The sequence below is a fragment of the Polyodon spathula genome, chromosome 3 (genome assembly GCF_017654505.1).
Source record: "Polyodon spathula isolate WHYD16114869_AA chromosome 3, ASM1765450v1, whole genome shotgun sequence".
NCBI classification, from domain to species: Eukaryota; Metazoa; Chordata; class Actinopteri; order Acipenseriformes; family Polyodontidae; genus Polyodon; species Polyodon spathula.
Genome location: NC_054536.1, coordinates 61,629,796 through 61,643,600, shown reverse-complemented (window position 1 = coordinate 61,643,600; position 13,805 = coordinate 61,629,796). Strand labels below are relative to the sequence as shown.

The 13,805-nt window shown below is 35.7% G+C and overlaps 1 protein-coding gene across 3 annotated transcripts in view; it reads left to right on the top strand.

Annotated features, from left to right (window-relative positions):
* LOC121313275 (zinc finger transcription factor Trps1-like) overlaps positions 1-8,531 on the top strand; it is a 111,492-nt gene extending 102,961 nt beyond the window's left edge. For all 3 annotated transcript variants that reach the window (XM_041245645.1, XM_041245643.1, XM_041245644.1), the window contains 2 exons: positions 1,948-2,070; positions 6,986-8,531. In XM_041245645.1, coding sequence (XP_041101579.1) covers positions 1,948-2,070; positions 6,986-8,047 — 1,185 coding nt within the window. In that variant the 3' untranslated portion in view covers positions 8,048-8,531. The remainder of the gene's footprint in view (positions 1-1,947; positions 2,071-6,985) is intronic.
* Positions 8,532-13,805: the final 5,274 nt, after the last annotated feature.

The following is a 13,805-nucleotide window of genomic DNA, read 5'->3' as shown; positions in this document are numbered from 1 at the left end:
AGGCTTTTTTGGAAAAAAAATATTTGTAGTTCCCTCATCCAGCTCTACACCCCTGGTAAAAACTTCAGCCTCTACACTTTCATTTACACAGTGACAGCCCCACGATCCAAACATAATTATCCTGAATGTCAGTATAAAACCCAAGTGCCTCACAGCCTGTTTCACAGATTCAGTACTCTATAGTTTAAATGACCATCCATTAGTGCAAGTATACACATCAGTGTGTACAATATGCAGTAAACATAGGCTTCATTTAAGAAAGCCTCTTGCAGAGAACTTGGCTATTGAACAAAAAAAAAAACAAAAAAAAAACAAAAAAACATAGTTTACAAAATAGTTTCATGAAGAAAATCTTGAATTTACTCAATCACCCAACGATATACAACCAGTCGTAATGCTATCATGTTCCTGGTTAAAAAGGACAATTGTCAGACTGACTTTGCACTTGCTGATAGCTCACTAAAAACATTCCCTCAATCTCATTAAATTATTGCAGTCATTTCAAATTTGTATGGCCGTGCGGGCTACCGTCTCTCATTTCTTTTCATTTCATTCATTTTCCTTGTGTCAGTGATTAATGGCTGATGTCGAATGTTAGAGTGAGCAGACATCAGCAAATGCAAGATCATAATTAGTTTAGCTGACGAAGGCCTCCGATAGCACTTGCATCTGGATGGAAAAATTACCCTATAGGGAACTGGCTGCTCACCAGGACCTTTTAGTAATACATTGTGAAACACCCGATGAATCAAATGTCCTTTCATTGCCAAGAAAGTGCTCTGGCCTTGAAGCCGAAATTATTCCTGCAGAAAGCTTTCCATTCTAAATGTATCAGAGTACAATTATAACCATTGTATTTTTCTGGCACAAGAGCTTCCCTCCTACACAACAGTCTAAAGTTAAAATAAATGGCCTGAAATTGTATATAGCCTAACATATATGACTCATAGCATTGATCATTTCAATATTCCATTTAAATTATGTATTCAAATGTGTCATTAACTGCTAAAAGATTCATAAAAGTTATCATTCTTCAATATTTCACTCTGCTCTATAAGAACTAGGATTCTGTCAAATAATAAAAGAATATACACTTTACAAGGTAATGTCATTAGAGCAGAGGGGCCATCTTTTCAGCTGCATTAGGCACTTCGGCCCACAATTAGCACTTCTTAAGAAAAATAGCAAATTAAAAACATTGTAAAACTGTAACATGTAAATGCAACTTTTTTTTTCATTTGAATTTTCTTCATTAGTATTTTATTGTAGCTTTTCATTGAGCTCTCTCTCTCTCTCTCTCTCTCTCTCTCTCTCTCTCTCTCTCTCTCTATATATATATATATATATATATATATATATATATATATATATATATATATATATATATATATATATATATATATATAGACACACACACACACACACACAATGTCATTGCTCCAACGGCCCACACTTTGGGAGCCCCTGCATTAGGGGTAAAAAAAATCTGGAAATTATGTTTTCAAAATGCTTTCCGTAAATGAGTAAACTTTTAACACAAAGGAAATAAAATCAATTATATAATTATGGCATATGTAATGCTTGTATAAATTACATGGCTAACGAAATGTGCAGGGAATATATACTATTTTACAAATAAGAGAAAGTATATCTGCCTGTTGATGCAGTGCAGACAATGCAGTTGAAAGTTCAGAAAGTGAAGTCCATTTCTTGTAAAACACTGTGATGTCTTGTAAAGCTTATGAATCACTCTAAGGTTAATTATAATTAAAATCAACTGTGTTCTATTAATCATAATTGAACCTGACCTTATTATTGGCAATACTATATTGTACCAGCAGCACCGTCAGCTTTGGAGACAAAACTCGGGCTGATTTGTCCTAACCTCTCAAATCACATGGCTCCTCTTTGACTTTTCTCTTTCTTTCCCTTTTTGTTTTGTTTCAGAGACGCAGAGGCTCCGGGGTGTTTTGTGCCAACTGCCTGACCACAAAAACCTCTCTCTGGAGAAAGAATGCAAACGGTGGATATGTATGCAACGCGTGTGGCCTGTATCAGAAGCTGCACTCGGTAGGAAGTACAGATTGGTTTGTTTAGGGGGGAAAAAAAGGTCTTTTGAAAAATAAATAACTATTCAAATCCTGATAAAACAGGACAGCTGTATCTAGTTGTGGTTGCTTGGTCAGTACCACTCCTTGGCCTGCAGTTAATTTCCTTGCTGTGGTCACTCCCAAATTCAGAAGCAGTTAATTAGCATACACATTGAGCTGCGTTGGGGGAAATGTCTTATCTCTCACCCTTGTTGCTTTTAATTTTTTGTTGTGAGTCTAATGAATAGGTGTGTTATACCCTACTGGAATGTAAATTATCATCAACCTAAATAAATAAAAACAAAAAACAAAGGTGCATTTCAAAATCATCATAAAAACATTGGGCTGTTTTTTCAAAGTGTTTACCCCATCTTTAATGTATTCCCTAGCTTTTTAAACATGAAAAACACTGGTCCGTTTTACAAAGAATCAGACAGCTGAGTTATATTATGCAAGGTGTCTTAACACTCAAGGTGTGTGTTTCATCTTTTGTAACATTAACATTCTCCTTTTAGAAAACATAATTTTATAAACTGTGAAAATGTGTGGTAGCCAAAAAATCTGTCTTCAGCTATTTGACCTGCTGAACTAATTAAATAGTTAAATTTTAGCAGTTGTAAAATGCCTTAAGCTGACATATGCAGTTTTACTATCAAAACTAGAGTGAAAAAGTATTTACAGTCTGCAAAAGGTTTATCAATTCAATTTTTAGAACATTTCCTGAAATTGAAAAAATAAAAATATGGTCTTTTTTTTTCATGTTTCCTTTTTTTTCATTTACAGGTCTGCAGTGTTCTCCCCCATCATTAATTGTACATCCCAATTGTGTCCTTTTTACACAAATGACAAGCATTTTAAAGTTATGCCATTGTTTGGTTTTCTGTTATCTTAGAAGGACAAAAAATGAGAGTTGTCATATTTTAACCACTGGCTCAAAGAAAAAACTGAAAAATGAAAATACCAGACCAGATTTGTTTTTTGTTTTTTTTTGGTATTTTAGGAAATGTCCTATAAATTGAATTTATAAGCATTAAACAGACAATTTACAAATATATATTATTTATTAGCCTGAGATATTGGGAGCTGATTTGTTTTGAGAGAGAATAACAACAGACCTGTGACCATAAAATTGAGTTCAGATGTCCTTTTTGGCCACAAGGATAACCATTGATTGCTGTATTCCACTTTTAAATCTGTTGTATTTGAAACCTGGCATTCAGCCACTCACATCTTGGCAATAAGGCTTCAATATGATTTTTATACTTTTAATAAAAATTTTAATATGCTGTACAGAAATCAGTTCATGATTGCACCTCATAAAACCTTACTGTAGTGGGCCATTAATGGATCCACCTTGCCAGGACTTATTACAACAATAAATGTCTATGGGACTTTAACTGCTTATAATAGGCTCAGCCATTTTTTGTTAACCATATACCAGTCAGTTCCTATGCAATACCTGGATTCCTCATTATATTTAACCTAACTGTAAAAATTGTAGGTTCCCTCTCTGCAAAGCACATACATGTGCAAACATCCACAGCCAGTTGTAATGTAAATATTTTTTTAAAACAAGTTTAAATAATGATACTAACTTTTTTCTTTTTAAATGTGTTTCACAAAATCAACTCACTTTCAGTTCTATATAGATTAATCATAAAATATCTAGAAAAATCACAAAAAATGTGAACAAAAATACAGATCAAAGACTTGTGATACGTTTTTATTATGAAACATGACACACTGTCAAAGTATCGGGTATGACCTCCCTGAGCATTAACACAATCCTGGCAGCGTTGACGTATAGACCTGATCAGCCTCTGGATAGACTGCTGTGGGATGTTCCGCCACTCTTCCTGTGCAGCTGCAGCCAGCTGGCGAAGGTTGGCGGATTGCGGTTGTCTCCTGTGGAAGGCACTGGCGATTTGGTCCCACAGATGTTCTATTGGACTCAGGAAAAAAAGCTGGCCACGGCAAGACCTCAACATTGTTTTCTTGAAGTCATACAATTGTAATCCTAGCACTGTGCGGTCTTACATTGTCCTGCTCGAAATTCGACACTTCCAGATTGGCTTGCAGGAACGGAAAAACTTCATCAATGTATTGCAGAGCAGTAAGGTTGCCCTCCATCTGCACCAACGGTGTTCTTGTGTTAAAGGAGATTCCTCCGCACATCATCACACTTCCACCACCCACTGGTTGGCTTGATCAACACAACAATTAGCATAATGCTCATCATGATGTCTCCACGCACGTTGTCTTCCGTCATGTCTGTCAAGGGCAGGTCTGACACTCCACCACTCTCTCTGCCGCCACCTCAGATGTTCTCTGGCTCACAGAGGGCAGCGATTTTGTCTCTAATCTGTCAACATGTTAACCCTGAACGGCTTTGGAGCATGCAAATAATTTTCATGCAGACGTCGAGCTACAGTCACTCTGCTGATGTGCAGGTTATTTCTTCCTGGAATTTCTCATGTAGCCACTGCAGTCTGAAAACAGTTACGCAGATGGATCAGTCGGATGTGACGGTCCTGGCTGGTGTGGTGACCCTCTTCCTTCCCTCACAGAACCAGTTTCCTGGTTTCTCTGGACTAGTCTGTTGATTGTTGAAACAATATAACTCATTCACAGGCCGCCTTCAATCATTCCGATAGCAACCAGGCGATATTCATTACTCAAGCAGGGCATGGTCATATCATTCGCTACTCTTGCGTTAATTAAAATTGTGTCTTTTCGACTGTCTGTTTATACAGATTCATAATCAACTCATTTTTGCAATATTAACTCTTAATACCAAACTCTGAGCACCTGGCATTTTTATGACATCACATGACTTGAACTCAGTATTTTGTTATCCCAAGGATCAATACTACTCAAACAATCAGCAAACCTATCTGCTCACTATTTAAACTGTAAATAACATTGTATGTGCCCAATGAGCTGTTGATGTAAAACTTACTGTTGTGTTTTCATTGTGCATCAGTGTGTGTGTGTGTGTGTGTGTGTGTGTATATATATATATATATATATATATATATATATATATATATATATATATATATATATATATATATATATATATATATACACACACACACACAACACATGTACAGCTTGGAAAAATAACAGCCTCTAATTGGTTAAACAGCATCACATGACTGTATATTTAGCATATAGGCACGGCTTGCATACTAATGAGCTGCTTCACACTGTATAAATCAATACACACAACAGTATAAAAATTCCATGACAAACTGCCATTTTATTTATTAGCTATAAAACCACTCACAAAATGAGTGACATTCCACCCATTTGCTTTAAGACAGTAATCCACCTCAAAAAAAAAAAAAGAGAAAAAAAGTAAGTGCTACAGAAATGGTCAACAATAGATACGTGAGATTAAATGAGGCACAGCTAAATAAAGTAGAACAGAACAAAGATGAAAAAATACTAAAAAAAAACATTGGCTATTAATGACTAGCTTAAAGAAAACAAATACAGGCATTTATTTTAAGGAAATAAATCCAGAAAAAACTTCAACAGCATTCTGAGTGAATTTTATGCCAGTGCAAGTTCAACAAGTGACCAGTATTCAGTCTAATTTTTTACCACTGTTTTTTAAAATATTTCTCAAAATACCCTCCTGATGTAACAGCCTTTTGCCTGCACCCACTCAGAACTCCTTAACGAATCCTGAACTCTAGACCCTACTGGTACTTCTGTGAACCGACTGGAATACATTTCCTCACAAAATGATGCCTAAACTAAGCAACAAAGCCAGTCTCTCGCCACACTACAAACCACTTCTTGAGAAACACAGCAGTCCACCTACTTTCAGAAGCTGGGCTGGCATCAATGGAAATAGTGTCCGTAACCGGACATTGATCTGAAAGCAGTTTGCTAAGGACTCCAACTCTACAAAACAGAAAACCACAGAGATCAATTTTATCCTCAAACTCACCTCTAATCTGACTCCAGCCTCCATTGCAGAAGCACCATTTCCTTCCTTAGTTTCAAGAAACTCAACCCAGAAAAAATGGAAATGTGCAGGATATTTTTAACAAGTAAATCTTAAAACGAATTATTGAATACAAATGAAATGTTTTGTACTTTGGGACTATATAACACTGTGGACATACACATAATAAAAGTATATTTTATTTTGGGATTATTTAAAAGTTGTTTTAATTATTTTTCAGCCCTCAAACAACAATTAACTTTGAAATACCTGTTTTATAAGCGTTATAAACTACTTCAGGCCGTGAGAGTCCCATGAAATAAACACACTTCTGGGTGTATACTCACCACTCAGGTGTGCGTATATTTCATGGGAACCGCAAGGCCTGTCATTGTTTATAATGCTTATATTATAAAATGGCTATTTCAAAGTTGATATATATATATATATATATATATATATATATATATATATATATATATATATATATATATATATATATATATATATATATATATTTTAAATGTGTAACATATATTCCTTTTACTGACTGACGTGAAGAAACAATGTTAAGAAACTTTTGGTGTCTAAAGAATTCTAATAACAGAACCTAATATACATACAGTAGTACAGTAGGATTGTGCTTGTCTGTAGTTAGTGGAGACTTCAAAAAAATACTAGGTGCTGCAGGAAGTAGAGCAAATGGTGCAGTAGGGGACACTCTTCTCCTATGGGTCAATGACCCAGCAGGTTTTAAGGGGAATATGTTGGATGTGTCATTCTATGGATGAAATGTTAAACAAATGTACTTTTAGTTGGTATCTTACAGTTTTGTCAAACGGAATTACAGGAACACCATTATCTTTTGGGGGTGGGGTGATTCGTCACTTGTTGATTTTGTTTCAATATTGTTTATTTTTGCCCTGTTCCTGTCTAGACTCCAAGGCCCCTGAACATTATAAAGCAAAACAATGGCGAGCAGATCATCCGAAGACGCACCAGAAAGCGCCTTAACCCTGACACACTTCCTTCGGAGCAGCTGAACAAGCAGCAGAGGGTAAACAGTGATGAGCAAGTGAATGGGAGCCTCCTGGAGAGAAGGCAAGAGGAACATCCACCAGAAGTGCACCAGCGAGAGCTGCAGCAGACTAACTTGAGCAAGCTTGAGTCATACAGCTCGGTAACCAAGCCCCACCCCACTCCGCAGGCCTTACTAGTCAGCCAAACTCTGGAGATCCACAAAAGGATGCAACCTTTGCACATACACTTAAAAAACCCTCAGGAAAGCAGTGGAGATCCTGGAAATGGTTCGACCACAGCAGAGGGGAAGGGAAGCTCAGAGAGGGGTAGCCCCATTGAAAAATATATGAGACCCTCAAAACATGCCAATTATTCTCCACCAGGAAGCCCAATTGAAAAATACCAGTATCCTCTGTTTGGACTTCCATTTATACATAATGACTTGCAGAGTGAAGCTGATTGGCTGAGGTTCTGGACTAAGTACAAGATGTCTGTTCCCGGGAATCCACACTACTTGAGTCATGTCCCTGGCTTACCAAATCCTTGCCAAAGCTTTGTGCCTTATCCCACATTCAGCCTCCCTCCACATTTTTCAGCCATCGGATCAGACAATGACATTCCTTTGGATCTGGCAATTAAACATTCCAGGCCGGACCCAACTATGAATGGAGCCACCAATGAGAAGAGTACTTTGCCAATGAATGCAAAGGACGAGGGTCCAGTGAACATCGAAAAAACTGAAAAGGTTGACAGAAGCACTCAAGATGAGCTGTCGTCAAAGTGTGTTCACTGTGGCATTGTCTTTCTTGATGAAGTAATGTATGCTTTGCATATGAGTTGCCATGGCGACAGTGGGCCCTTTCAGTGCAGCATATGCCATCACTTGTGTGCAGACAAATATGACTTCACCACTCACATACAAAGAGGCCTGCATAGAAATATTGCACAGGTAGAGAAGAATGGAAATCTTAAAAAATAAAAATAGCACTTCTTAGCACAAAAAAGAATAATGTTTGCTAAAAGCTAAGCAGAAACTTGTACTGTCTTAGCAGTACGCATAGCAAACTAGTTACATTTAACACGTAAAGGTGTTCGTTTTAATGCTATTTGCCATCTACACATATTGCGATAAATAATTAAAACCTTTTTTTTTAAGGATGTCTTATTTTAGGAAAATATAGGTACATGACCATTCATCATTTATTACGGGGTGTTACCTTAGGCTAGGCAGTCCAGCAAAGATGGTACCTGCAATCAATTAAATAATATCTGACACAAGTAAAGCCTGTACATTTTATTGTTAATTTGCATTCACTATAGATGATGAAAAGTACAATGTGGACACTGTGACACTGCAAATACAATTTAAGCCTGAAAAATATCAAGGCTTCTAAAAATGACCATTGCAAAAAACCCTCAGGGAATTCACTGAACTGAGTCAAAGACACCGTTCCATTTAACAGTTATTTTTTCTGGTAAACAAGAGTTCCGTAGGTGTATTTTTATTTTTTTTCAGTTGCAAAGTGTTATTTGTGCAGAGATAACAACTCTTATGCAACACATTTAAGGCATTTCAAGCTGCTGCCTACATCACTATGATACGACCATTTATTTCATAATTGGGAGAAGAAATAGAATAAAATAGTATTTTTCTAATTGTTATTAATATTACACATTTCATAATACTGGTGCCTGATATATTGTATAAAATATTTTCTACAATGTACTTATGCAACAAAGAATTCACATCATTTGAATGAGGGCCGATATTCTGGCTCTGCGTCACTGTTTACATTTGCAAATGTAGCAAACAAGGTATGAAGTAAAGTTTTCCTATTTCAGCATTTTTGTTTTTAAAATCTTTTTTTTTTCATTGAGATGAGAAATGCTAATATAAAACAGATGCATCTGTTTGTTTGTTTTTAATGGTTTAATAAGAAGGAAAATCCCAATATTTTTATGCCTAAATACAAAAAAAGGATAGCCCTATTCATTCCAAGCAATGTACTTTGTTAATCTTAAGCTCTTAATACATATTGTTAAGCTTTTAATGGTATATATCTTTGCTAATTTTATTTTTTTCCCTCTATATTATGTTTCCAATGAAACATTTGAGTTTAGTTAATAAGCACTGTCTGGGCTTGACAGAACCATTATCTTATTGCTTTTTCATTTCATTGCATTTTTACAATGTAATGCATTAACTTAGTCTTAGTGTCAGGAACAGTTTTGATTTCACTGTTAAATACTATAAGAATCAATAAATATCTTTTCCCCACAAATCATTTTTAGCCTTTCTGCACATATTTTTGAACATGTTACAATCAGGGCTACGTTTTCTACCAAACAAACAAAGATACATCCTACAAACTCAGAGATATTAAAATACAAAACTATTTCCCTGTAAAAGACTTACAGTGCTGTATATACCCCCAACAAGTTGTGTTGACTATGTCTAACTCCCCTTGATCGCATTAAACAAACTCATCATGTGCCTTCTTAACATTTAATTGGCTACACTGTATAGTTTCAATGACAGATACACTATTTTGTTAAAACAAAATAAAGGTAACAAACATTTTAGAAATGTTTAGTATTTCGGAATTAAGAGGCATTTTGGTTGCAGTGCGAGGCCGACAGGAGGGAGGTGTTGACAGTTCAACAAAGGATGGACATAACCCAGTTCCCACTAGAAAATAATAAACATCTGTCGTTGTAGTTAGGGTAATAATAAATATGGTTTATGACCTGTCTTATCAATACCATAAGTGCTGTTTATACCACAGATGCATTTTCTTGCAATAAACATTTGAATTTCTTAGGATTGTTTGTAAGGATACCATAAGAGTAGTATGTAAATGCTTACACTTCAGATAATATTCATGGTAACTGCAGAGGAAAAGAGTAAATCTATAATTAGCATGCTACATACAGGTACTGCAATATAATTATACATATTTTAAACAAAATATCTTGATGCTCAGAAATACAGTGCATACATGAAGAAGTCTATAATGTTTACTGATGTAACGATTTTGCCTTTCCAGCCCATTGAAGGTGTTTTAGGTTGTCATAATTCATGTTCATTTCTGCTGACTTTTAAACATTCTATTGTGTTTTCTGTCTTCATGCAAAACCTGTTAGTCAGCAAGATGTCTGTTACATCTAAACTTGAACAATGATGATGATATTAATAATAAAAATGACAATATTAATAATAAGAGGTTTTTTTGTTTTGTTTTGTTTTTTTTAACCATAAGTTATAAGTATTTTTTTTACACCACATTATTTACCTTAGGGTCACATGTCACAGAATACCTGGATAACAAACAACATTCTTGTCACTGTGGTGACTTATTGGTTACATCCAGTGGCTGTCAAGGTCACAGACTCTTACACTGGTTTTATTGGAGGAAAAGTATTGTTATGTATGCTGCACCTGCTGCCAAATAAAATTTGATGACCTACAAGAAAATATAAGGGCGAAATTTGTTAAATTTACTCCAGTTATCCTATGAAATAGGCTCAACTATTGACGTAAGTGGACCAACTTCAGCACAAAATTAAAATGCCGCTAAAATCTCATATGTTAAATGGACCAGTGTTGCTGTCCCATACATAATAATAATATAATATCTTTATTTTTATATAGCGCCTTTCATAGTGGGGATCACCATCACAAAGTGCTTCTCAGAGGTAGGCTGTGAACTGTGCATTATATGCAGAGTCACTTACAATAGGACATTGATTTAGCATCTTATCCGCTGGATGGAGCACAAGGAGGTTAAGTGACTTGCTCAGTATTTTGTTAAAACAAAATACAAGTTGTTAATGTATTTAAGACTGGCATAAATAAAAAAAATGACATTTTCTTTCTTATCTTGACTTTTCGAAGGTTTTTTATGACTTCATAGAACTACCCGCTATGTATTAAAGTACTTTCACTCCCATAACTTACTTCCATCTCTGCTGCTGTAGTTTAGTTATGACTGTTAGTTTCAAACTACTTTTTTATGTACAAAGCCTATAGAAAGTCTACACCCCCTTTTACTTTTTTCACATTTTGTTGTGTCAGTGCCTCAGAGTTTCATGTATTAAACTGAAGATTTTTTTCCACTTATCTACACACCATACTCCACACTGTTAAGGGGAAAGCTTTTATAGAGAAAAAAATTATACATTAAAAATACAAAACTGAAATATCATAATGCAATAAGTCTTCACCCCCCTGAGTTAATACTTGGTGGAAGCACCTTTGGCAGCAATTACAGCTGTGAGTCTGTTGGGATAGGTCTCTACCAACTTTGCACACCTAGATTTGGCAATATTTGACCATTTACAAAACTGCTCAAGCTCTGTGAAGTTCCTTTGGGAGCGCTGATGGACAGCAATCATAGGGGAGCACGGTACAGACGAGTACAAACAAGGTTAACTGGAGAATTACTGTGCAAAATGGCAAATGCAGACCAGCTCCAAGACTTTCCAAAAACTGAGAATGGAAACTTACTACTCTGTTTGTGATAAAAAGTGTATTTATTTATGAATACAGCAGTCAGAAAAATAAATAAATACCACACAAGATGTTGAGTATTTTATTTATTTTATTCAAAAACAAGCAGCTTACAACTAGCATTGGTACAAATAATTGTGCAATAAATACATAAAAATACAATAAACACTCGGTCGTGACGAATCTTTGATAGCAAGATTTTTATTTTCAAAACTAGAATAAAAAAAATCAGGCTGCACAGGTCAGGTTTTACTGCAAACACATTATATTTTGTAGCATATACAAGATAATGATCATTAAACTATTTACAGAAACAATGCCTATGTAGTGTGATGTCAGGAGGGTAGAGCAGTGAAAGAGAAAGCATCCAGTAATAATACAGCTGTTTAGGCACCAGATGCAGGGGATTTTGCTGGCGTCCATCTCATGAGGAGAAAAGTTTGCAAAAATATGATCAAATAAATAAATAAAAACATCTAATTAAAAATAAGAACAAATAATAAAAAATAAAAACTATATCTGGTACAGTAGAAGTCTTGTCTCTGTATCTAGTATGTAGATTAAAGTATTCTCCTGGAAGCACACACACAGACAGACGGAGAAAAAAAAAAACATTCAACATGTTTTTTTTAAAAAGTGGAATGCAGTAAATAAATAAATAAATAAAAAACACACGACAGCTAGTTAGTCCAAGTAATCTTTCAAATGAGTCGTAGATCAGCACTTTTGAACTGGATACACAGACGTGTTGGCAAGATTCATCCATAAACTCACTGTAAAATGGCGGCGTCTGGTGATGAGTCTTCTGTAATTATAATATTATACGTTCCACCCATCCTCGCCCAAAACCAATTATATGGAGATATGACTGGTAGTCATGGCTATGACCCACGCAAAATAAAGAGATTGATGATTGTTGCATCGAGGTCAGTCTCTGCAGAAGCCTTAGCTTGATCCTATATTTGCCTACTACTTCTTTCACTACCACTCATTTATCTTTGCCAGAAGGAAGTTCTAAATCTTGACTTTCGACATGGCGAATCTGTGAGATGCAAATTCTGTATAATGAGCAGTACTTTATGCTGTTAGTAAATTTAAGGTGATAGCACGTTCTTGTTCACGAAAAATAGCTGTTTAGCTCATCGCACACAAAAAATTATACAAAGACCGGAGGCTACCAATTAGCAATATTTATGAACATGTAAGTAATATTAGTACATAGAGCCCATTATGTTTAAGGAAATAAGTCCAGAACAGCATTCTGGGGTAATTTTATGCAGAGTGCTGGACTAAATATATTTTTAACAGTTTAACATTTCCATTGACCGTGAGTGTAAAACCAACAATAATGTCTTCCTGTCAGTCATGAAAACGTTCCGAAAAGCCGGTAAAGACAAGGCCAAACACAACAAAGCAAATGGATATTATTGTTAAAAAATCAAGAAAAACTATGTTTAGCTTCGTAGTTAGATACACCATGTTTATTTCACCAAAAGCGCTCAAGTTTTGTCGAAAACGTTATTGATGAAGCAACAATGTTAAAATCCCACAATATCATTGTAGCAGGGGGATGTTACCTGCATGAGTATAATGAGTCAGACACAGAGCATTGGGTGTTGACACCGCACAGATTTAATGACAACAAAGGTCCGACACTAAGCTACTAAATAAGTTTGCTCACAAGATGGCAAGTGGTAGTCTCACTAAAAGAAACGTCCCGCTCCAGGAACCTACTACACAAAATAACCCTCACATTACTGGAGTGCAGCTTGGCAGGGTGTACTACAATATGTGAACTACAAGAATTTAATGATGGAATACGCCAGAGAGAAAATACCACTCACTCATCCCAGTCATTCTTTTCTTTGATTTTCTCTTTCTGTGTCCAATCGCATGCAATTGTTACTTACGACTACTTTGCTTTTTATAGTGTGTTCAATTATTAAAGTTCCTGATTGCACCACTAAATAATCCTGGTTTCAGCGGATCTTAACACAGTGCTCAGTTACCTATTTGGGAAACCCATCGCTTTGGTGAATATGTTAGTGGCAGGTACTCTATAACAGGGCAAGACATGTCTTTAGAATACCATTTCAGTGCAGTATTTTTTTTTTTTTTTTTACGTCTTCGCTCCATTTATGTAGCACAGAATCCAGGGCAAACGCTCTTCACACTTGCACTCACATTTGCGCTGTGATCAGAATACAGCCCTAAGAGTTTAGATTGT